General features: G+C 30.9%; 1 protein-coding gene across 1 annotated transcript in view; it reads right to left on the bottom strand.

Annotated features, from left to right (window-relative positions):
- LOC114327466 (uncharacterized) overlaps positions 1-25586 on the bottom strand; it is a 713641-nt gene that overhangs the window by 308057 nt on the left and 379998 nt on the right. The window contains exon 7 of the mRNA XM_050649213.1: positions 12154-12222. Coding sequence (XP_050505170.1) covers positions 12154-12222 — 69 coding nt within the window. The remainder of the gene's footprint in view (positions 1-12153; positions 12223-25586) is intronic.

The raw sequence follows: 25586 nt of genomic DNA, 5'->3' as shown, positions 1-25586 counted from the left end.
TATTGTATTGGAACAGTGTTTGTTCATATGTCGATTTGTAGGTAATGGTGTTGAGTTCCATGCTGCTTCCTGTAAAACTGTGTTAAAATGTTCTACTGCTTGTTCGATTTGTTTATCGGTCTTTAGTGGGATGTCTAAATTGATTTGATTATTTACTTGATATCTAAAATAACTCCAATTTGTTTTGTTGTTGTGTAATATACAGCTCCTTTCTATTTTTGTTATGTTTTTGCTTACAGTTATGATAACAGGTGAATGGTCAGAGGATAAATCGTAACAAGACTTTGGTTTAAAGTATTTTTCATTTATTCCTCTCACTATAACAAAATCGAGGAGATCTGGAATTTTCGCAGGGTCTGTAGGCCAGTATGTTGGCCCCCTTGTGGTTACTATGTTCAGATTATCTATTAGTATTTCTTTTTGTAGTTCACGGCCTTTGGTATTAATAAGTCTAGATCCCCACATTAGATGTTTTGAATTGTAGTCTCCGCCACAAATAAACCTAAGTCCAAGTGTATCAAAAAAGGTTTTAAATTCTGGTTGTTTAATTGAATGTTTTGGTGGACAATATATAGCTGAAAAAGTTATAGGTCCTGTCCAGTCTTCTACAACTACATTTGTGGCCTGAATATGTGCTTTTTGATAGTGAGTTGTCTGGTAATGTTTGATGTTGTTTCTTATAATGATTGCTGTCCCACCATGTGCAGTTCCATCTGGATGTGTTGTGTGATATATTTTATAGTTGTGAAATTTTATGAAACTTTTTTTCGTGAAGTGTGTTTCTGAAATCAGTATTATGTCTAATTGGTGATTAGCTATAAATGCATACAACTCATGTTTGTGTTGTGTCAAGCCATTAGCATTCCATATGGCAAATTTTAGTGTATTAGCCATTAGTTCATTTTTGAGACAAGTGTTGTTAATAAGTTTAGCATGGTGCTCATTTGTTCCATAAGCCCTTTCATCATATTCTTTAACTCCTGCATGTCATTTGCCTGAGTGACCATTGTAATATCTTGTTGGTTGGTATTTACCATTTGAGCATATGTAGGTCTTTGTGTTGTACTTATATTTGTTGTAGCCACTGGTAGCTGTTGGTTTTGTAGTTGATTCGGTGACTCTTTCTTTCTTAAGGTTGGAAATCTTGCTTCTTGCAGTTGTTTATGTACACTGCATCCTCTGTAATTCGCTGGGTGGTTATTACCGCAAAGTACACACTTTACTAGATCAGATCTAATTTTGTTAGGGCAATCAGCTGTTTTGTGATTTAGAGCACATTTTACACACCTGTATTGATGATAGCAGAAATTTTTTGTGTGACCATATCTTTGACATCTGGTACATTGTACTAATTCTCTTTTTAGCCTTGGGGCTTCGACATCAATTTTTGCGTTGAGTAAATATTCCATCTTATAAATTTCTTTATTATTATCTTGCATTTTTAAGTCCACAAAAAATAGTGGTAGGGGTTTTTTTGTAATTCTTTGTAGTATATTCGTTATTTGTAGAACTATATGTCCTTGGCTCTCTATTTCTTTTTTGATTTCTTGTATATTCACTGTAGGATGAAGATGGCGAATCACTACTCTAAAGGGTTTATCTTGCTTCTTACGATATGTATGATATTCGGTTTTTTTCTCATCAAGTGCTTTTATTATACTGTCGTATATTTCAATTGTTTGGGCCTGTACCTTGACTTGTTCTTCATTCAACACTCTGATTAAATGTTTATCTTTGGCTATAGTGTTTAGTAGTTCGTTTAATGGTTGGATGTTTTTAACACCGGCAATAAATATTGGTGGGGGCTTCTCTTCCTGTTTTTTTTCCTCTTCAGTATCTGCTTCTTGTGTCTCTTCATTAATTAATACATTAAATTTATTTGCTGTTGGTGTGTTGAGCCAGTAGTTATCTATTTTGGTTTGTTTAAGTTTGGAATGTTGTTCCGGACTGGTTCTCCCACGTTTTTTATTTGGAACTATTTGCCATTCTTCATCATTTGCTTTGGATGTGGATGGGGGTTGATATTGTGGTAATGTACTTTGGACTGAATACTGGTATTGAGGTTGATATAACTGCATTGGCTGGTTTGGCTGGCTTGGAGCGAAATTTTGCTGAATTTGTGATACAGGATGTGGTCCCATTTGCATTTGTTGTGGAAAATATCCTAGTTGTTGAACTGTTAAGTTTTGGTCGCTGAGGTTCATTTGGCTAGATGTTGGACATTGAGAGTATGGAAATGGATATTGATTATATCCGTTCGACATTTTGATTTAAATATTAATATTAGTATAAGGTGTTACCTTGATTGGTTGATTCCAAAAATAATATTCACAACACATTTTTGACACAATCGCCAGCACTAATATTAATATACTTTATTTTTATTATTTAATTTGTTTTGAAATAATTAATTTGGTTGATTTAAATATATAAAATCTGTTTTGTATCACTACACCAGATTTATTTTTAATATTTCAAGTCCATTAAGGTATAATTAGCTTTAAATGGTAAATTGATAACAGTAATTGTTTTATCTACAACCGTCCTCGATCAAGTTTGGACGACTACTAGTTGATCATTTTGAAGTTGAAGTGTTTTCGGAAGGGTGTCCCCGTTGTTTTGGTGACTCCATAAATCTGGACACCTATTCATCTATATTGAGTTTTAGTGATTCCACCATATAGATTTTTTATACAAGAGTATGGAATTTTCCCGTATATAAGACAAGTATCGGGATTATAGCCACGTTTCCAGATTTTGCTGTAAAACGAACGTGGCAGCTCTGCCTCATAAATTAATTGACAGAAGGCATTTCTGAATTTAAAATTTTTAAAGTTGGAAAAGCTATGTCCGCAAAAATAATCATAGAAAAACTTTTTTTAAATGTTTGAAAAATTGTCGTTTGTTTTATTACATCCCTTTCCTTTTGGGTGACTAACATGGTCTTCGTTTTCTTTGCAATTACCTCCATTTTCAAATTTTCTATTTCGTGCACCCAGATATAGATTAATTTTTGCATTTTCTCTTTATCGTCTGCTATTATTACTAGGTCATCTGCATATAGTAATCCCTCCATTCTCACTGGTACTAAATTCCTATACCTATTGTTGACTGTAATTTTCTTGATCTTCTTTTAGCGCTCTTCATTACTCTGTCCATTACTAATATAAATAAAACCGGGCTGAGACTGTCTCCTTATTTTATTCCTCTCCATAGGTTTATTACTGGCGATCTGTTTCCGTTTAATTTTACTTTAGCGAGTACGTTTCTATATGTACTTTTTACCACGCTTACTATCTTTTGCGGGATTTGTAGGTGACCATGTTTATTACTTGTCAATTTATAAAATTAAAAGCAGCTTTAATATCTATAAACGTAATATATAAGTATTCTCCTATTTCGTTTTTCCTTTCAATTATATTTCTTAGTATGTATATATTATCTGCTGTTCCTCTTTCCTTCCTAAAAGCTGCTTGTTTTCTTCTAGTTTTTCTTCCAGTTCTTTCCTGAGTTTCTTCAATATCTTTGATATGAATTTCGTCTACTCGATTGTTCCTATACTCTTCTCTTTCCTCCTGTCCTCTCTCCACATTTTGTTGGTTGCTTGCCTCGAATTTTTCTTTATAGTGCTTATTCCATAGTATGTCTTGTATGTTTGTTTTCAATTCATTTCGCTCAATTCTAATTCCTCTTATTTGTTTCCTTTTTGTTATTTTCGTGATTCTAATTTTATTCCAAAACTGTTTATTGTTATTCACAAAACCTTCGTTCAATTCTTCACCGAATTCCTTCCAGCTCTTCTTTTTCGCATCTTTTACTAGTTCTTTCATTATATTTCTCTCCCTTCTGTATTCGTCTTTGTCTTGCTCTTCATTTGTATTTTTGTATCGCTTCTACATTTCTTTCTACTTTTTTACTGCTTGCTTTATTTCCTTATTCCACCATCCAGTTCTATATTATTCTTCTCATTCTGTCTTATTCGACGTACTTTTTTTGCAGTGTTCCATAACGTGTCTCTCAATTTTTTCCATCTCTCTTCCATATTTCATATTTCCTCATTGTTTTCATGCTGTTTCAGTATTTTATCTGTCTCTCTTTGGTATAACTTTCCCATTTCCATATTTTTCATCTTAGGTATTGCTATTCTTGTGTATTGAGGACTCTCTATTATTTCCATTAGTTTCATGTTTATCTCTGCTGCTGTCACTAGTCTGTGTTGGGTACCGAGTTCGGCTTCGCTCTCTGTTTTTATATTTTGTATCGTTAGTTCTGCGTCACGAGGATATACTATGTAGTCAATTATGGTTTTCGAGTTTTTTCTTCTGCTACGTATGTATATTTTCCGTTTCTCGGTTATACCAGAAAGAATTACCTATTAACAGGTCATTTATTTGGCGGAAACTTATCATTCTTCAACCATTCCTATTAATCTTCTATTCTCCATACCTTCCCAAGCAGCCTAATCCCATATTTTTATCATTTCCTATTCTTGCATTTCAGTCTCCTAGTAAAATAAATTTTTTGCTTTCCTCTTGTATCTCATCAATAAGTTTCTTTACCTCAACATAGAATAGTTCTGTTTTTTCATGATCTGTTCCTTCTACCGGTGCATATACTTGTATTATATAACATTCTTCTCCTTCTAACTCTATTTTTATGTATATGGTTCTTGTTGATACTGGTTTAAATTTTGTTATTCTTCTATTCATTCCTTTCGTTACAACTATTTCCACGCCTTCTTTTGCCCTTTGTCCTATCTGAAGGCAAGCCTTTTTCTTAGGACGAAAAAAGCAAATAAGATTTACTATACACTAAATAAAACAATATTTGGAAAAAAAAAATAGATAAAGAAATAAAACTAAAGGTATACAATGCAATATATGCACCAACTATAATATATGCAAGTGAGACATGGGTAAACAATGCTAAAATAGACAGTACAATAAACGCAGCGGCGATGAAGCTGCTTAGAAAAATAGCAGGGGAAACGAAATTAGACAGAATAAAAAATGAAGATATTAGACAAAGACTGAAACAGGAATCGATAGTAACCAAGATCCAAAAAAGAAAATTCAAATGGTATGGACACATTAACAGAATGGACCAGGAAAGACTACCAAAGCAGATGATGGAATCAAAAAAATATGACAAAAGAAGGAAAGGGAGGCCAAGGAAGAGATGGATCGATCAAAATATAGAAATTGGACAGGAAAAAGGAAAAACACATCAACAAATGAAAGAGTTAGTAAAGGACCGCGAGAAATGGAAGATATGGATAGAGGGTGAATAAAACCTCTGACGCCCCTGAGGGGCATAAGGAGTTTCGAGAAAGAAGAAGAGGAAGAAAAATTGTCAGGAACATGAATGTCGGAACGGTATTTCAAAATTTTTAATCCCCACATGGTTATTAAAAAACAAGTTATAATCAAATTAGAGCAATTTTCAAATTCCATTTTAGAGCGGAGTTTTAATGAAATTTTGATTTCTCAATTCATTTGTCTAAAATATTATACATTAAAACAAAAAATGAGACCCTATAAAAGTATAAATCTATAGGTTTTTGGCTAAATTTCCCACCTGGACTAGTTTCATTTCTTTTTATCTCACAAGTTAATATGTTTTTCATCTCGTGCATTATTTTGCCGATTATTAGCTCACTCATCACTGTTCTATTGTTAGCAACTTCGTTTTTACGCAATTGAAAAAATAGTAACATTTAATAAACAATTTACATATTATTATATACTTTTAAATATTTTTCACCAAATTTTTTTTGCTTTTTTATTAGTAATATAACGCAATTTTTCCTGCAAAATAAAATATATATATTTTCCTGAATAATTTTTAAATAAATATTATAACTACTTTTATAGTCCAACACCGAAGAGCAGCCCAACACCGAAAGGTACGAATGGGCTTAACTGATTAAATAAATAAATAAAAATTATTTTATTTTGCAGGAAAAATTATATTTATATTATAAGGCAAATACTAAAAATTTAATTGTAAATGAAAGCTTTTCTCTTCAACTTTGCAGGAAAAAATCGTAAAAACCTTCATAGGATCACGAAATGCCGCATCAGTTTTTTTTTGGCTTAGACTTACCGTCAGACCGTCATACTGCCAGACACAAAAGGAATAGAAGTTATACAAAACAGGTTTAAAACAAAGGTAACAACTAAAAGGTATTAAGTAACACTAAGCTTAACAGCGAAAACAACTAACTACCAAAGGTATTAACTAAAAATGTTTAAGAGAATTATAATGGTAATTTGCCGTCTTTTAAAAAGTTAATAAAAGAGTTGTATACATCTACAGAGCCAAGTGATAATAAATATAGTATATTCCTAAGAGTTGCTACTTTACATTTTAATAAATCATTTATTAATTTAGATAAGTAAATGGTATTTTTAGAACAACCAAAAAATATATGATCTAAATCACTTTCCTCTTCACAATGCTCACATTTATAATTATCCAAAACGTGTATTTTAAATAAATGCTTTGGATAACACGCGTGTCCGAATCGTACTCTAATAATAGAAGTTATGTACTTTCTAGAAGCTCTACAAGACTTGTACCAAGAAAATTTGGGAATATCGGGCTGAATTAGCGAGTATCTATTTTGATTCACGAAAGAGTATTGCTTCCACTGGTAGCTCCACTCCCGATGCAGTGTTGACTTGAAAGAGATTATACTATCAGTCAGTGTTATTTTATGTAGAATACTGGTATCTGATGAAACGCTTTCTTTGGCTAATAAGTCGACATAATCATTATGTTCAAATCCTGTGTGTGCTTTAATCCAGATAAAATGTACAATTTGTTTAATATGTTTAATTCTATAAATGTATGGGCAGTCTTGGATGTTTGGGGTCCATATTTACCAATAGATTTCAATACTGCTAAGGAGTCAGACAAAATTATAATATGGGCGAAATCAAATTCAGCTACCTATAGTAAAGCTTCATATATTGCTTTGTCTGAATTTGACAATATTTCAAATCTGTTATTAAAAATAAGACCAGAAAATGATGAGTCGCTCAAATTTTTAGCCTGCAAATATGAGATTTTATGTTTAATCATGATATTTTTTTGATGTTTTTTGTTTCATCACATGTATGTATATCATTTTTAATTTGTCCACATTGTATACAGTATTCCTGTGTACCTACACTGTCTAGAAATATGTCCATATTTGAGGCATTTATAACATTTCGTCACTTTACCCAACAATTTTTCCACTTGGAAAAATACATAATTTATCACAACATAGTTTGGCAAAGAATTTTCTTCAAAAGTAATTATAAAATTACGTCTAGGGACGTATTCTGTATTTCCATCCTTTTTTATTTTCCAGTGCATTCTTTTAATATCAATAATTGGTGAACTAGAGCTCATATATTTTTTCAAATAGTCAATATTATACTTGTTATCAACATCGTATATCAGTCCTTTTATTTCCAATAGGTGATTTGGAATGTACGCCTTTAAATTATCGTCCTTTAAGTGACTATTATTGACTAAATTATTTGCATCCAAAATAGATTTGAGGATTACTTTAACACGGCTTCTTCCTATACTTTTAATTTGCTTAATATTATTAATCTTTAATTTTTGATGTAAAATATTTGCAACGACCATTGGATTCAAACGGGAAATATTCTGATCATTGGTCTTCTCAACATAAACACAACAATTTTGAAAGTCGTAACTATTACAATTAATATTAAAAAGTTTTACCTCCCTTGTAGCAGAAGAATTTGTGGTGATAGTTTCTGTATCCATGTCTTGATTACTAACACTAATAACTTCAGCAGTATTTAGTTCGCCATCTGGGGAGATTATTTTCACTTTTGTATCACTATTTAACTGCAATATGTAAATGTTTTTACCCACGATGTAATTTAAATGTTTTTATTCACGATGTAATTTAATTGTTTTAATTGTCACAAAAACTGGGAACTGAATGTCAATATTTAGGTACGTTTAACCGTGGCCAAATTTTAGACGGTTCACACAAAAGTTAAACACCGGAAAAGAAGCCGAGGCTGGTCAACCCATAGGACCGAGACTTCTTATCAGTGATAATTAAAACCACTATAAAATTAATTTAAGTTAAACTACTAAAAAATTAATTTTTTCTGGAGCTATTTTAGATGCAACTGTCTTCGACGTTTATTAAGGCTATGGGTACATAATTCGCAAATATTTTACGTGTATCCCTACTTTTTCTGTCTTTACACGGCAAATTACGTGTAGTAAAATTCACACTGGTATGGATATGTAAACATTACTAGAATGTCATTCTATTGTCCTTTTCATGATCATTTTTCAGTGCGTAACAAATGATAGGAAAAAGGGTAAGTCCGTGATAATACACATTTATGACATTTATTCTAACATGACATTTTAGTTAAATCTGACAGTTATTACATTTTATTTTCAATTTGGAATAAAAACAAATCAAATGTGTTTCTTGCATTTATAAAATGGTATTTTCTTTGATTTGTATAGTCTTATAAATTATACAGATTATATTTGTCATATTATTGTCTAATTAAAAAAAAAATATTTTTTTATTATGGCGCCATGTATCGACAACTAGAATAACTAGAAGAAATGTTATAAAAATGTCACCGACGAAATGTTATCACCGACGTGCCTGTTTTTCTGTCACATACAATTTAATGCGTTAGAAAGAAATCGAAAAACTGTGACGCACTGAAAGATGATCATGAGAAATACTGTACTTGAAAATGTCATCATTAATTTAAAGAGATGGGTTTTGAATGTTTTTGGATAACTGTTATTTTTATAATTGCAAATTATTAATTCAGTTAATAAATGTGATAATTTTTTCATTATCTATGTATTCAGTGATTGTAATAATTTATTTGTATTCGAGAAAATCAATCGAGAAAAGAGGAAAAGTGTTAAAGTGATTTTTTAATACTATACAGGGTGGGGCATTAGTGTGACAAAGTCCAATTACTCGTTTTTCGTAAGAGATACGAAAAAAAGCTTTTTAGGTAAAAGTTGGGGCACTGATAGGACCATAATTTAAAAATATTTTCAAATGTACAGGGGCGTGCGTATTGACAGGGTGACCCAAACTTTTGTTTTTTTAAATGGAACACCCTATATATTTTTACATTTTTGGATTATCCTCAATGTTTCCTTTCTTTAAATATATGGTTTTGTAATATTATACGAGGTAGTTTAAAAGATAATTACGTTTTTTTGTTAATTTCGTAGCAACATTTACACCCTGTAAAGTTGTAGTGATTTGACATCAAATTTTTATTTTATGTTCAAGCGATTTTGAATATAGTCTACTATTGTTAAACATTAACAGTATAGCGAAATGTTAAATTTTAATATACAGGGTTGGTCGAAACTCGGAATGAGTATTTTCTGCGTTTTCTTAAATGGAACACCCTGTATTTTAGTATTGTAGTAAAATGATATTTTATGGTACTTTTTTATTTCTTAAGCTTTCCCTATACCTAAGTGCTTTAATTTGTAAGTTATTCGTGGTTCTTTAAGCCGAACATTAATTGCAACAAAAATTACGTGAAATTTTATTAGGTGGCCGTGAAAATATCCAATCAAAAATAATTTTTGGAAAAAAAGATACATAATAATCTAGCCTGATCCTTAATTTATTAATATTGGATGAGATATCTAAATAAATTCGTAGTTAAGGTTGTTGGTGCCTAAAATATTAATCAAACATACAAAATTCTCCCTAGTTGGCTATGACACAAAATTTGCTTAAATATTTGACATTATACTATTTATTTAGTTCCAGTTGATTTGTTACCATTACTAATATTAATTTTTCTAATAAGGAACTGATTAAAATGGCTTTGTGCTAGGAGAGTATAACAAAAATTAGCTACTTGCAATAAAAATTGACCACGAACAATTCCCTGATAGACGAAAACCAAAAAAAGAAACTTTTAAAATTATACTAAAACGGTTTCAATAGACTTGATACTTAAATTGTAAGAACGGTTGTACTAATATGCAGATCCTCAGTGACACTAAGGATTAGATTTAATTCCTGTTTTCTTCACTTACAATAGTTTTTGTTCGATCAGATTTATCATAATCTAAGTGTCCAGTCCATTGAAACCGTTCTAGTATATTTTTAAACGTTTCTCTTCTTAGTTGTCATCTATCAGTGAATTTCTGATGAAAAATTCTTATTCCTAGTAGCACATTTTTGTTATACTCCACTAGCACAAAAATCTTATTAATCGGTTCCTCATTAGAAAAATTCATATTAGTAATGGTAACAAAGCAACTGGAACTATAAAAATAGTATAATATCAAATTTTTAAGGAAATTTAGTGTCAGCCGACTAGGTAGAATATTGTATGTTTTTATTAATATTAATCTTAACTACGAATTTATTTGGATATCTCATCCAATATTAATAAATTAAGGATCAGGCTAGATTATTATGTATTTTTTTCAACAATTATTTTTGATTGGATATTTTCACGGCCACCTAATAATATTTCACCTAAATTTTGTTGCAATTAATGGTTGGCTTAAAGAATCACGAATAACTTACAAATTAAACCACTTAGGTATAGGGAATGATTAAGAAATATAAAAGTACCATAAAATATCATTTCATTACAATACAAAAATACAGGGTGTTCCATTTAAGAAAACGCAGAAAATACTCATTCCGAGTTTCGACCAACCCTGTATACTAAAATTTAACATTTCGCTATACTGTTAATGTTTAACAACAGTAGACTATATTAAAAATCGTTTGAACATAAAATAAAAATTTGATGTCGGATCACTACAATTCTACAGGGTGTAAATGTTACTACGAAATTAACAAATGAACGTAATTATCGTTTAAACTACCTGGTATAATATTACAAAACCATATATTTTAAGGAAGGAAACATTAACGAGAATCCAAAAATGTAAAAATATACAGGGTGTTCCATTTAAAAAAACATAAGTTTGTGTCACCCTGCCAATACGCACGCCCCTGTATATTTGAAAATATTTTTAAATTATGGTCCTATTAGTGCTCCAACTTTTACCTAAATAACTTTTTTCGTATCTTTTACGAGAAACGAGTAATTGGACTTTGTCACACTAATGCCCCACCCTGTATATTGTTATGGAACGCTTACAATTTTGAACATCTTTAACAACAAAATACTTGGATCACAGAATATATTATCCTGATGTATTCTCTGCTTGGATCTTCCACAAATAATAAACAATAAATAACTTTTTATTAAGTTCACGTCTTAAATCAATTATTTATCAAATACACTATATATCAATAATATTTAATCAATAACTCAACATATTCCCGATGCAATGTCAAATATTTAAAATTGTCACTGATTGTCAGTGTCTGACTGACAATATATGCTGACAATATTATATTCGGCTGAGTGCGTTGTAAGACAAAGATAGATTTGGAAAATATTACCACGGAATGGTGTTCATTTTTTTCGAATCCTGAAAAAACCAATAAATATTTTTGAAAATATTTAACCGCAGAATGAAAGACTAAATTATTACCGAGGGCCGAAAGTCCCTTAGAATAAATAAAAAGTTTATTTTGAATGATATATTTGAAACTAAAAATCACACTAAATTTTCTCATAGTTTTCACCCCTGTAACTTATTAAAATAAACATTATAGAAGTTCTAAGGGACTTTCGGCCCTCGCTAATAACGTAATCTTTCATTCTGCGTTTAAATTTTTAAAAAATACTTATTAGTTTTCTCAGGATTCGAAAAAAATGAATCCCCATTTGAATAGCATTGCAGCCGAAAATACGTACCGATCCTCTTAATGTCAAACTGCCGCATCAGTTAAAAACTATATTGTGCGCAAAAATGACACATTTTTTATTATTTAAACAACGATCTCGATATATAGATCATACTTGAAAATATATTTTGTTTTCACCTAAACTTGACACCTGATATAAAATTTGTTCCAAATTGTACCGAATTACATTTTTATTTACGTGTATTGTAAGTTTATTTGATTCGATACCCTGATAGGGTAAAAAGGGTTAGAAAGAAAAGTAATTTTATTTGAACAGACTACTAACCTTGTAAATGTAATTTATTAGTACTTTCAAAAATACTTACAAGTGTGCTGCCCTTACGTTGTTCACTTGCCTTGTTTGTATCTTCTGGATCTGATTACGTTCGAGATCTCTGCAAAAAGAGAAAGGAGAGAGAAGTTAGTAAAACAATCATCGACACGATTTTATACAGGGTGATTCATTGAGATCTCTGAGTTTTAGATTCTACACCTCAAAATACCTATTAGGATTTAACCCAAATCACTTAAATATAAAATGTGGCTCGTTACTGAGTTACAGGGTGTTTTATTTAAAAAATTAATAACCATTTCTATCCAGTGCTTTAAAACTATTTAAGGACTGTAGAAGCCAAGGGATACAAGTGCATTTTTGGTACTTTTGAAAAAATCAAATTTGAAGTTTAACACCTTTCCTAAATTCTACCGCTTGTTTTTCAAAATAGTTAGTAATTGGCTGGTCTTTTTAACTTTAATAAGTTTTATGTAATAGTATATTTATATCAGATTGAAAAAAACTTAGCATTTTTTAAGATATTTTAGAATTAGAAACAGTACTTGCACCCATTGTCTTATAATTAAATACTTGGACTGTACTTGTACCTTTATTCTTTTAAATGCAATTTAATTAACGAAACACCCAATTTTTGTAAAAAAATGTGAACAATTGCCATTTAAAATGTAAAAATTAGGAAACACACTAGAAATAAACTTAACTGAGTACCTTCATCTGGGATTTGTTGTCTTTCCCGTTGCTGGTAAGGCAAATTTCTGTAGAAGTTGTGATGGATGGGAGGCACAAAATTACCATATTTTGCCTGTTTTGATAATGGCTTTCTAGTTTCACGTAATAGACTATTTTGTAATATTTGAGGTTTTCCCGAGGATTCGGTTTTATGCTCAAATTTTCGAAAAGAGATTCAGTTTTTACACTGTTCTTGAAAAACAATGTACCAGGATATCCTTTATATATATTAATATATTATTAATCAACGTAAGATTTCTGCTATTTATGTTTGTTTACTCTCAGTATTGGTTATGAACATGAAGTGTGCTTGGTTGTACAGTAATTTCCACCCACGTCTAAAATGTAACTAACTTCTCAAAAATATAATTACTAAAATTACTACATAAGTATATACAATAGATTTAGTTTAGAATTACTAGACAATTACTAACAAGTATTAAAGAGTTGGTTGCCAAGCGATATAACTAACACTTGTTTGGAGGCCAAGTGATAAAAGCATACTCATATCCAATGGCTGCCACATGATAAACAAACTATTTTCAGGAGATAATGAAATATCCATAGATGTCACTACTGGTTTTTAAATTCACTTGTATCCTTTGTCCACAACATTAAAAAGATTATTGACTCTACAGGGTGTCCCGAAAAGATTGGTCATAAATTATACCACAAATTCTGGGGTTAAAAATAGTTTGATTCAACCTCACTTACCTATATACAATAGTGCACCCAAAAAGAGTTACAGCCCTTTGAAGTTACAAAATGAAAATCGATATTTTTTCATATATCGAAAACTCTTAGAGATTTTTTATTGAAGATGGTGTAACGGTCCACCCGTTATAATATCATTTTTAGCGCTTTAATTATTTTTTTTTAATTATTTTCTCGTGATCGCGCAATTAAATCCTCTAATTTTGTCGTAATTAAATATTTACGTGACGTCACATTTTATACGGAACATTCTACGCCTCTGTTGGTGAATTTAATTCGTGTTCCGTGGTCGTTCACGTTCTGATCGTTCTGAAAATTTGACAAAGCGATCTTCCGTTTTCCGTTACTTGGCTGTGAAGTGTGCTAGGATTCGGTCGACGAACTTGGTTCCATAATGGCGGAAGGTTTCATTTCTTAAGCCATTCTATTTGGAAAAAAAAATGCAGTCCCACTGAAGTAAAAATGGTATCCCGTGGTTTTTTCAGAATCCATCCAGAGTTTCTCGAGGGACAGTAAATGAACAACTGACCTATCCGGTAAATAACTTTTTGACATATAAACGTTAGGGGATATTACATAAATTTTCTTTTAAAATATTCTTTCTTAATTTGGTTTCTCTTAATCACTCCACTGTATGTAATATGTGTTCGGAGAAAATTCTCATAGTCGTAATTTTTTGGGGTAGTAAAGTTTAAAGTTAGTCCACACCCAATATTTCATAATATGTGAATAAAAAATATAATGCTATGCTCATATCACACTGGCAATATAATTATCCTATAATCTTTTGTTCTCAATATCATATTCTGTATTTAAATACTACATCAAGGTCACACACAGTATCTTCTTACATCTGATAAGCCTTGCTAATTGATGTTTTTTATTGCTGTTCATTCTAAAAACCTCTTCTTCATTACTTCTTCTGTTGTTTTTTATTCACACATGCTCGAGTGAAAAAAATAAACTAAAACTGGGAATGTTTTTTAGCCATTTGGGGAGAAATATTAGAACCTACCATGTAAATCCTTCAACCACCTGGAAGGCGTCGATTCCAGCCACGACCACAGCCAAGTCACTATTGGGGTTTTGGGAACAAGCTTTTTGGGGGACATTCCAGCTCATTTTCGTCCTGCCACCTGGGCCTACGGGTGGCATGGAGGCGCATCATCGTGATGCTCATTTTCTAGGATGCAACCGCAATCTCGTTTGGGAACATTTAGTGTTGTGCATTAAGTAACTTTGGTTTTTATATTTCAGACATTTGATTTAATGCACCATGTTAATTAATTTTTTTCCAGATTTAGTTTACCTCTGGTTTTTTTATGACATATTTGTATTGTATTAGGTTCCCAAACTTATTTACGATCATATGGTACGTTACATTTTGCACAAGGTAATAAGCCTAGAAAATTAGGTTTTGGATTTTATTATTGGTTTAATATTTATTTTGTAATATTACTTGCTTGTTTCCCAAATATTTTATTGTTATTCGCTTTTTTTCGATTGTTCGGTTAATTCGTCGTTACTTTATTTCATTGCATTTTCTCGGTTAATTTAGGTCATCGTTTCGGTATTAATTACTTCATTACTATAACTTTATTCATTTGTATATTTAACTTTATTTATTCATTATGGTATTTTCTCTTAGTGAGGCTTGGGCCTATTTATTTGTAGTATTTTCATCTTTGTTAGTTTCATTTAGTTGTACGTAGCAAGCGTACTATAACCATTTGGTGGAAGACTCATGTGAGTTGTACCCTCTATGTTAGTGAGAGGTACTTATACCTGTAATTTTGTAACAGATAACAGATAATAATGTTGTTATCTTAGATATAACTTCTGTATAACTTTTGTCATGTTACAGTCACGGTATATGTTTTGTGTAACTCAGAGATTGTCAAAAATCTAGTAGTTATTTTTAATAAATATTTATTTATTTTGTATATCAATTATTTTATTACTCCTTTATGTTCATTATTACAGATTTAATATATTTAATATTTGACAGCAGTGTAAGATACCTGGGAAAATGATCGAAGATCATTTTCATGGCGCCCATGATTTGTTAGTTTTATTTATTTTGTTCGTCTTTAGCAACTACTCATCTTCATTCATTTTCAGTACATTATTCTTATTTTACTATTTCACCTTTTAGTCATCATTACTATCTAATTAGAGCTACCGTTCTTCGACAGGCATGCAAACGAGCCGTATCCATCCTTGAGTGTCAAGTTGTTCTCTTGCATCTCTTGCTAGCCAACTCTATTCAGTTTGCCTCTGTCTCTTCATACTTCTACTTCTATCCATTTTAATTCCCCTTTCTTCAGTACTACTGGAAAGTAGTAATTTTTATTACTTCGGCTTCAACGCTGAAGCCCCTTCATTTCTATTTTCAATATAGACACAACTATTGAGTGATAAGTAGTATTCATTTTTTCATTACTTCTGTTGGAGTATATCACTCCAACAGAAGTTCATTTTTGTTACACTGGCTGCCCAATGCGTGGTGCCAACCGTTTATGGTTCTAAGACAGTAGTTCTTTTAGTTCATTTTTCTTTTATTGGAATTTTCTGTATTATTACCTTTTTGATATCTTTCTATACATGTTACTTCTGATTTATTTTTGTCTTAAATTTTATTAATACTAAACAGGTAGACTTATACTGCTTTTCTTTGTTTTCGTTTAGTTTATTTTCGATACCTCATTTTTAGTTTTAGTGGTACAGCTCATATCTTAGTTTGGATTTTGTATTTTTATTGGAAACTTATTTGTGTATTTAAACTGAGTATACATAACTGACATTATGTTCTATTAGTATAAATTTTTATTCCTTCTACCAATGGTAGGATGTTTGCACGTACAATTAATCGTTGACTATATGCATATATTTTTTTTCTAGTATGGCTATATTTTACACCTAACTAGAAATTATTTTCAGGATTTAGGTACTTTATTTACTTTATTGATTTGATTATTTATATATTTTGCTGGCATTTTGATTTGTTGGTGTGTCGCTAATATTTTCTCCATATGTATATTTGTCTTACAAACTTTAGATTATATTTTATATTTGTTATTTTTGATATTTGGGTTGTTCGGTAAGACAAGCACACACCACAAAGCAATATCAGTCCAGAACATTAGCTTCTATACATGATACGTTGAATTCGCATGGTTCGGATGATTACAGATGGTCATCCAATTTTTTTCTCTTTAATTGGTAGTGTTAACATAATCATTATTGTATAGTAAAGTAGTTCCATTATCCATCTCATCTTCTAGTTTGTTAATGTTGATAATAATATTATATCAAGGTGGGTACCATAATATAATGCTTATATAAATCAGATGCTTTGGGTTGAGATTTAAATATAAATTTTTTGTTAGCTAAGAAGCATTGATAATCGTCCTTATTTGTCTATTAAGTTTTAGAACAATACTCAGAAGAAGATTGACTTAACAGTGGTTGAGCCAATCTCTTCTTTGGTTTGCCTTTAGCTCAATTTTATTGTTATATTTTAATCTAATGTTTTTAATCATCAGGTAGTGCAGGTACCTACATTACTCGATTTCATCTTTTGGCTTTGTTGTCGATGACTTTTAATTTATTATTTATTAATTTAATTATTATGTAGTACTCTGGTTTACGAGCTTATCATTTTGTTGCATTATTAATGGTGCACTTTTCAATATGTAAGCTCAGACAAGTACGTTGGTTTAATATTGATATTTTGTATGGAACTATGGAACTTATCATAATGTACACTACTATATCTCAGTTTATGTGTTATATTTTGAATATTTGATTACTTACTATTTTTTTTATATTATTTCTATATCTTGTTCTTGGATTTGCCATAGTGGAAAGATGTTGTGGTTTATAATTTGTTATTGGGTTACTCTATTAACATTTGTCTCCAATATCTTAAACACTTTATAATAATTTATATCCTTATATCCTACACACTTTGATTCTGGAATTAGTTTGGAAGTTTGAGGTATGTACGGATTCTTAAGTCTCTAAGTCTGAATGTATGCATGGTATGTGGTTGTATGCATAATGTATGTATGTATGGATGATGTATGTAGGTATGGATAATGTATGTATGTATGAATGATGTACAGTCGGTAAAATGAAAGAATACCCATGAACGAACATATAAAACACGCTGTATTTTCCTGTCACCGTGTCACAAGAAAATTGCCCAGCGCAAGTACATGTAATAATAATTATTACATGTACTTGCGCTGGCCAATTTTTTGTATGACACGGTGACAGAAAAATACAGCGTGTTTTATATGTTCGTTCATGGGTATTCTTTCATTTTTCCTACTGTAGGTATGTATGGATGATGTATGTATTGATTTCTTCTTTTGGACTAGTTTGTCATTACTCTGTTGATACTCTGATTTGTGAGTGCGTGGGTTCGAGGTTGTTGCTCAGCAACTGATCACTGCTGTTCGATTGACTTCGTGATCTATGTCTTTCATGGCTGAGTACGCAGATGTTTTTTTTTCGTCATAATATTTCTGGTCAGGAAATGTTGGCCACATTTCCTAACCATTCTTCTGTAATTAGTCCAATTATTCCAGTTACATTTTTACCATTAGATAGGGAAGTATTAATTCATATTAGGTCTTTTACTTCATAGTATGTTCGTACTTTGATAGTTGATGGATAAACATGGATAAATATCTTGCGCACTTGTTTATAAATCAATGCTTAGGCCATCCCTATATGTACACAGTAGGTTCGTTAACTCAGTATTTGGAGTGTTTAGACAAATGAGTTGTTCTTCAGACCTATATTCCCACTTCTTTCCTTAGGCATTAGTTTCGTTATTCAGATTCTGGAACCTTTCCTGAATAATTCCACGTATGTGAGAACGCATGAATTTGCAGTTTTAATTAAAATTGGTTGCTTGTTCTCAACATTTTTTCCTATCACTTATCATATTTTTTTTCTTCCTATTATTTATCATAGTGCCATAGAACTTGTAAGTTCACCATTCATTCAGTTGTCTTTCTTACTTATTCTTACATTATTGGTACTTTATCTGAGTCTGGTTATTCTCATACATCTGTTGTAGCAACATGCTATAGTTAGTGAATACCAGCATGAATAAGTTATGAAGTTTCTATAATATTTTAGTCAATACACTTTAGGTATTTATCTTACTTTTGATTTAGTTTGGTTACCTCTCTGTTATTTAGTCTGTTAGCAATATTTGTACTGACTTATTTTGGATTACTTAGTTTGGATAGGTTCATATTACCGGATGAGGGTGTATGTAGACCTAATTTATTTATTTTGTTCAGTATTAGTTACCATTGGATCCAATAATTTAGTATATTTAGTATTAGTAAGAATTGGTCCATAAATTTGCCTGATCGTTCTTCTTTGGATATGCTCTTATATAAATCTGGTGTCCATTGATAGTCCGATTCTGGATAAGTGTCCGATTCTTCATTTATTTTGTGTATCTGGTTGGATAGGTTCGTATTACCGGATGTGGGTGTACGTAGACCTGATCTGTTTATGTGGTTTAGTATTGGTGTGAATTGGTCCATAAATCTTCCTGGTCGTTCTTCTTTGGATATGCCTTTTATGAATCTGGTGTCCACTGATAGTCCGACTTTGGATTAAGTGTCCGATTCCACATTTATTTTGGTTATTGAGTTTTGGATTCCTTTGGTATGTTTATTATTGGTATTATTTGGCATTGGTGAGAATTGTTCCATAAATCTTCCTGATTGTTCTTCTCTGAATATACTATTATGAATCTGGTGTCCATTGTTAGTTCAATTTTGGATTAAGCGTTCAATTCTCTACTTATTTTAGTTACTGATTTTTTTATTCACTTTGGTACATTTACTTTTGATATTGTGCGAATTGGCTCACACCTTTTCCTGGTTGTTCCGTCCTTGGATATACCCTTTATAAATCTGATGTCCATGGATAGTTCAATTTTGGTTTTAGTGCTCAATTCGACACTTAGCATTATTATGAATTTTAGTGCAATATTTAGTTTTGTTTGACTTTTAAGCAATAATGTGTTAATATTTGGTAGCAGAGAGTAACATACATAGTAACATTTTAGTATGAGTTTGAGTCATGTATTGATTTATTTTTCCTTGACCATTAGTTTATGCTTAGTGGTAAGCTTGCGAATCAACGTGGATTGTTAGACTATTGTAAATTTAGTTGTTAATATTTTAAAGTAAGAAAAAAAAATTTTGTTTAAAAAAATTTTTTTCCCGAGTAGGAGGGGATTGTAACGGTCCACCCGTTATATCATTTTTAGCGCTTTAATTATTTTTTTAAATTATTTTCTCGTGATCGCGCAATTAAATCCTCTAATTTTGTCGTAATTAAATATTTACGTGACGTCACATCCTATACGGAACATTCTACGCCTCTGTTGGTGAATTTAATTCGTGTTCCGTGGTCGTTGACGTTCTGATCGCTCTGAAAATTTGACAAAGCGATCTTCCGTTTTCCGTTACTTGGCTGTGAAGTGTGCTAGGATTCGGTCGACGAACTTGGTTCCATAATGGCGGAAGGTTTCATTTCTTAAGCCATTCTATTTGGAAAAAAAATGCAGTCCCACTGAAGTAAAAATGGTATCCCGTGGTTTTTTCAGAATCCATCCAGAGTTTCTGGAGGGACAGTAAATGAACAACTGACCTATCCGGTAAATAACTTTTTGACATATAAAGGTTAGGGGATATTACATAAATTTTCTTTTAAAATATTCTTTCTTAATTTGGTTTCTCTTAATCACTCCACTGTATGTAATATGTGTTCGGAGAAAATTCTCATAGTCGTAATTTTTTGGGGTAGTAAAGTTTAAAGTTAGTCCACACCCAATATTTCATAAATTGTGAATAAAAAAATATAATGCTATGCTCATATCACACTGGCAATATAATTATCCTATAATCTTTTGTTCTCAATATCATATTCTGTATTTAAATACTACATCAAGGTCACACACAGTATCTTCTTACATCTGATAAGCCTTGCTAATTGATGTTTTTTATTGCTGTTCATTCTAAAAACCTCTTCTTCATTACTTCTTCTGTTGTTTTTTATTCACACATGCTCGAGTGAAAAAAATAAACTAAAACTGGGAATGTTTTTTAGCCATTTGGGGAGAAATATTAGAACCTATCATGTAAATCCTTCAACCACCTGGAAGGCGTCGATTCCAGCCACGACCACAGCCAAGTCACTATTAAGGTTTTGAGAACAAGCTTTTTGGGGGACATTCCAGCTCCTTTTCGTCCTGCCACCTGGGCCTACGGGGGGCATGGAGGCGCATCATCGTGATGCTCATTTTCTAGGATGCAACCGCAATCTCGTTTGGGAACATTTAGTGTTGTGCATTAAGTAACTTTGGTTTTTATATTTCAGACATTTGATTTAATGCACCATGTTAATTAATTTTTTTTCCAGATTTAGTTTACCTCTGGTTTTTTTATGACATATATTTGTATTGTATTAGGTTCCCAAACTTATTTACGATCATATGGTACGTTACATTGTGCACAAGGTAATAAGCCTAGAAAATTAGGTTTTGGATTTTATTATTGGTTTAATATTTATTTTGTAATATTACTTGCTTGTTTCCCAAATATTTTATTGTTATTCGCTTTATTTCGATTGTTCGGTTAATTCGTCGTTACTTTATTTCATTGCATTTTCTCGGTTAATTTAGGCCATCGTTTCGGTATTAATTACTTCATTACTATAACTTTATTCATTTGTATATTTAACTTTATTTATTCATTATGGTATTTTCTCTTAGTGAGGCTTGGGCCTATTTATTTGTAGTATTTTCATCTTTGTTAGTTTCATTTAGTTGTACGTAGCAAGCGTACTATAACCATTTGGTGGAAGACTCATGTGAGTTGTACCCTCTATGTTAGTGAGAGGTACTTATACCTGTAATTTTGTAACAGATAACAGATAATAATGTTGTTATCTTAGATATAACTTCTGTATAACTTTTGTCATGTTAGAGTCACGGTATATGTTTTGTGTAACTCAGAGATTGACAAAAATCTAGTAGTTATTTTTAATAAATATTTATTTATTTTGTATATCAATTATTTTATTACTCCTTTATGTTCAGTATTACAGATTTAATATATTTAATATTTGACAGCAGTGTAAGATACCTGGGAAAATGATCGAAGATCATTTTCATGGCGCCCATGATTTGTTAGTTTTATTTATTTTGTTCGTCTTTAGCAACTACTCATTTTGATTCATTTTCAGTACATTATTCTTATTTTATTATTTCACCTTTTAGTCATCATTACTATCAACTTAGAGCTACCGTTGTTCGACAGGCATGCAAACGAGCCGTATCCATCCTTGAGTGTCAAGTTGTTCTCTTGCATCTCTTGCTAGCCAACTCTATTCAGTTTGCCTCTGTCTCTTCATACTTCTACTTCTATCCCTTTTAATTCCCCTTTCTTCAGTACTACTGGAAAGTAGTAATTTTTATTACTTCGGCTTCAACGCTGAAGCCCCTTCATTTATATTTTCAATATAGACACAACTATCGAGTGATAAGTAGTATTCATTTTTTCATTACTTCTGTTGGAGTATATCACTCCAACAGAAGTTCATTTTTGTTACAATGGACATGTGGCATTCTTACGGCAGCAGCATCTTAAAAAAAAAATTAAAGTGAAATTTGAGCACCCCATAAAAATTTTATGGGGGTTTTGTTCCCTTAAACCCCCCCCAAACTTTTGTGTACGTTCCAATTAAATTATTATTGTGGCACCTTTAGTTAAACACAATGTGTTTAAAACTTTTTTGCCTCTCAGTAATTTTTCGATAAGCCAGTGTTTATCGAGATAGTTTGAATATTTGTCAAATCCACCACATATTTGTATATGGTTAAGTACGATGATAGAAACCTGTTGATAGTCTGAAAATTTATTTATAATTTAAATTTTTAGGTATATTTTGAAAAAGAAGCCACATCTCGATAAAAGGTGACTTATCAAAAAAAGAGTAAGAGGCAAAAAAGTTTTAAAAACACTGTGTCTAACTAACGGTATCACAACAATAGTTTAATTGGAACGTACACACACATTTGGGGGGTTTAAAAGAACAAAACCCCGATACAATTTTTATGTAAATATATTAAAAAAGAAGCCGCATCTCGATAAAAACTGGCTTATGGAAAAAATAATAAGAGGCAAAAAAGTTTTAAAAATGTTGTGTTTAACTAATGGTACCACAATAATGAATTAATTGGAACATAGACAAAAGTTTGGTGGGGTGGAAGGGAGCAAAACCCCCATAAAATTTTTATGGTGTGGACAAATCTTATTATAATTTTGTTTTAAGAGGTTCTTGCTATAATAATGATACACGCCCATTTTCAATAAAAAATCTCTAACAGTTTTTGATATATTGAAAAAAATCGATTTTCATTTTCTAACTTCAAAGGGCTGTAACTTTTTTTATGAACACATTTGTACTAAGGTAAGTTAGGTTCAATCGAACTCTGTTTGACCCCAGAATGTGTGGTATAATTTATGACCAATCTTTTCGGGACACCCTGTATATTACTGTAATTATCTCCAACTTGACCAAAATTGCATTTATACTCCTTGGCTTTTGGACGCCTCATTTGACATATCGTTGTCACACTTGTAAGTAATTGTTTATCAATAATTAAATAACTTGGTAAAATAAAAGCTCTTTTTTTATAGATTTTAATTACAGAGCACGATGGAAATTGAATGAACAGTTTAGCAACAATTGAATTGTTAATTAAAAATTTACGGCCGCTATGATAACCAAAATAATTATGATACATAAGAATAACTATTATTTTTGTATAAAAAGACACTGTACCTATCTAATGTACTTTACAAAATTAAAATTAGACTATTTAACCCGGCACCTGCCACGTGGCTTTGTAAGGCGCCAACTGCCACGTGGGGTGCTCACAGCACCCCTTAACAACTTTCTGTGATCTACTTGTTTAAAAAAACAAAATAATGTGTTCAGTAACACAAGAATATAAATAAACATGTTTTATTAACTTATTAGCCACTAATATGTTATAAAAGTTGAAAAATAAAATGAAAAAGGTGTTATAAGCACATTAGCAAGTACCAAGCCATAATAAATGAAGTCAAGTAAAATATCTAAAAAAAAATAAGATTTAGTGAGTATAGAGTCTATATTAATAATTTAAATCAGTTATTTCAATAAAAAATGTAAATTTGACCTGTTTATCCAAAATACAAAAAAAAATTTAAAACTTAAAATGCCAGATGATGACACCCCAATTTGACTTTGGAGCTATAAGTTCAGAATGACACTAAATAACCACTTCAAACACTAACACATATATGCTATATAATATTATAGAAAGCTACTATGACGCACAGCTCGGTTACCAAACTTGAAATACCAAATATTTGATAAAAATGTGTTATGGGGTGCTGGTAGCACCCCACGTGGCAGGTGCCGGGTTAAGCGGCCTCGGGAATATTTTAAAATTATAAACAATTTTTTGTCCTATAAACAAATACAATATCTCGGAAAATATTAAATTAAATTATATGTATAATGAAAACAGAATTGGAAAGATATTATTTTAAAAGAAAAAACGTTTAATTGTGATGAGTGGTTCCTGAGATACAACCGGTTAAAGTTGACCGGCATTTACGGCAAAGATATAAACAATAGGATAATAATTTTGGAACCATCACCTTTTTATTTTTATCCTCTTTCTTCACACCAATTTTCATATCTTTAAAATAATCATAACATATATTATTATAATAAAATCTATCGATATTACGAGTGAAAATTGCCAAAAATAGCAAAATTCAAATCAAAAATCAGGTTAGAGAAAATGTAATCTCAAAGTTCAAAATCGGTATACGTTAAGAAAATGCATTTTCTCGGCTTCCCATGGAGCAATTTTCTTCATTCTTTTTTTGCTCCCAAGTAACTCGAGTAGAGCCATCTATTTAACGCATTATTAAATGTCAAACTTGCTTTTGTTTTGTTATAATAGATTAATTTATTTATAAGAAAAGAAAACTACATATTTTTTCAGTTGTAGACTTTTTTTAGGTAAACTTACTACAAGTGTACCTTTTAACTTTAAAAACACAAATATTCTCATTTGAAAGTTGTATAATTATTTAAACAATCTTTATTTAAACAAATTAAAATTTTTTTATAATAAATAAATTAATTTATTATAACAAAACAAAAGCAACTTTGACATTTAATAATGCGTTAGTTAGATGGCTCTACTCGAGTTACTTGGGAACAAAAAAAGAATGAAGAAGATTGCTCCATGGGAAGCCGAGAAAATACATTTTTTAACGTATACCGATTTTGAACTTTAAGATTACATTTTCTTCAACCTAATTTTTTATTGGAATTTTGCTAATTTTGACAATTTTCACTCGTAATATCGATAGTTTTTATTATAATAATATATGTTATGATTATTTTAAAGATTTGAAAATTGGTGCGAAGAAAGGGAATAGAAACAAAAAAGTGATGGTTCGAAAATTATGATCCTATTTTTTACATCTTTGCAGTAAATGCCGGTCAACTTTGACCGGTTGTATCTCAGGAACCACTCATCACAATTAAACTTTTTTCTTTTAAAAGAAGCATCCTGTCGCTTTTTTCCAATACCGTTTTCATGATTTAATTTAATTTAATATTTCCCGAGATATTCTATTTATTTATAAGCCAAAAAATTGTTTATTATTTTAAAATATTTCTGAGGCCGCTTAAATAGTCCAATTTCAATTTTGCAAAGTACACAGGATAGGAACAGTACCTTGTTATCAAAAAATCATAGTTATTCTTATGTATCATAATTATGGTGGTTATTATAGCGACCGTAAATTTTTAATTAACAATTCAATTTTTTCTAAACTGTTCATTCAATTTACATCGGCTTCTGAAATCATAATCTATGCAAAAAGGGCTTTTATGCTACCAAGTTAT

Source organism: Diabrotica virgifera, chromosome 4 (assembly GCF_917563875.1).
Source record: "Diabrotica virgifera virgifera chromosome 4, PGI_DIABVI_V3a".
NCBI lineage: Eukaryota > Metazoa > Arthropoda > Insecta > Coleoptera > Chrysomelidae > Diabrotica > Diabrotica virgifera.
This window is presented reverse-complemented; position numbering and strand designations above follow the sequence as displayed.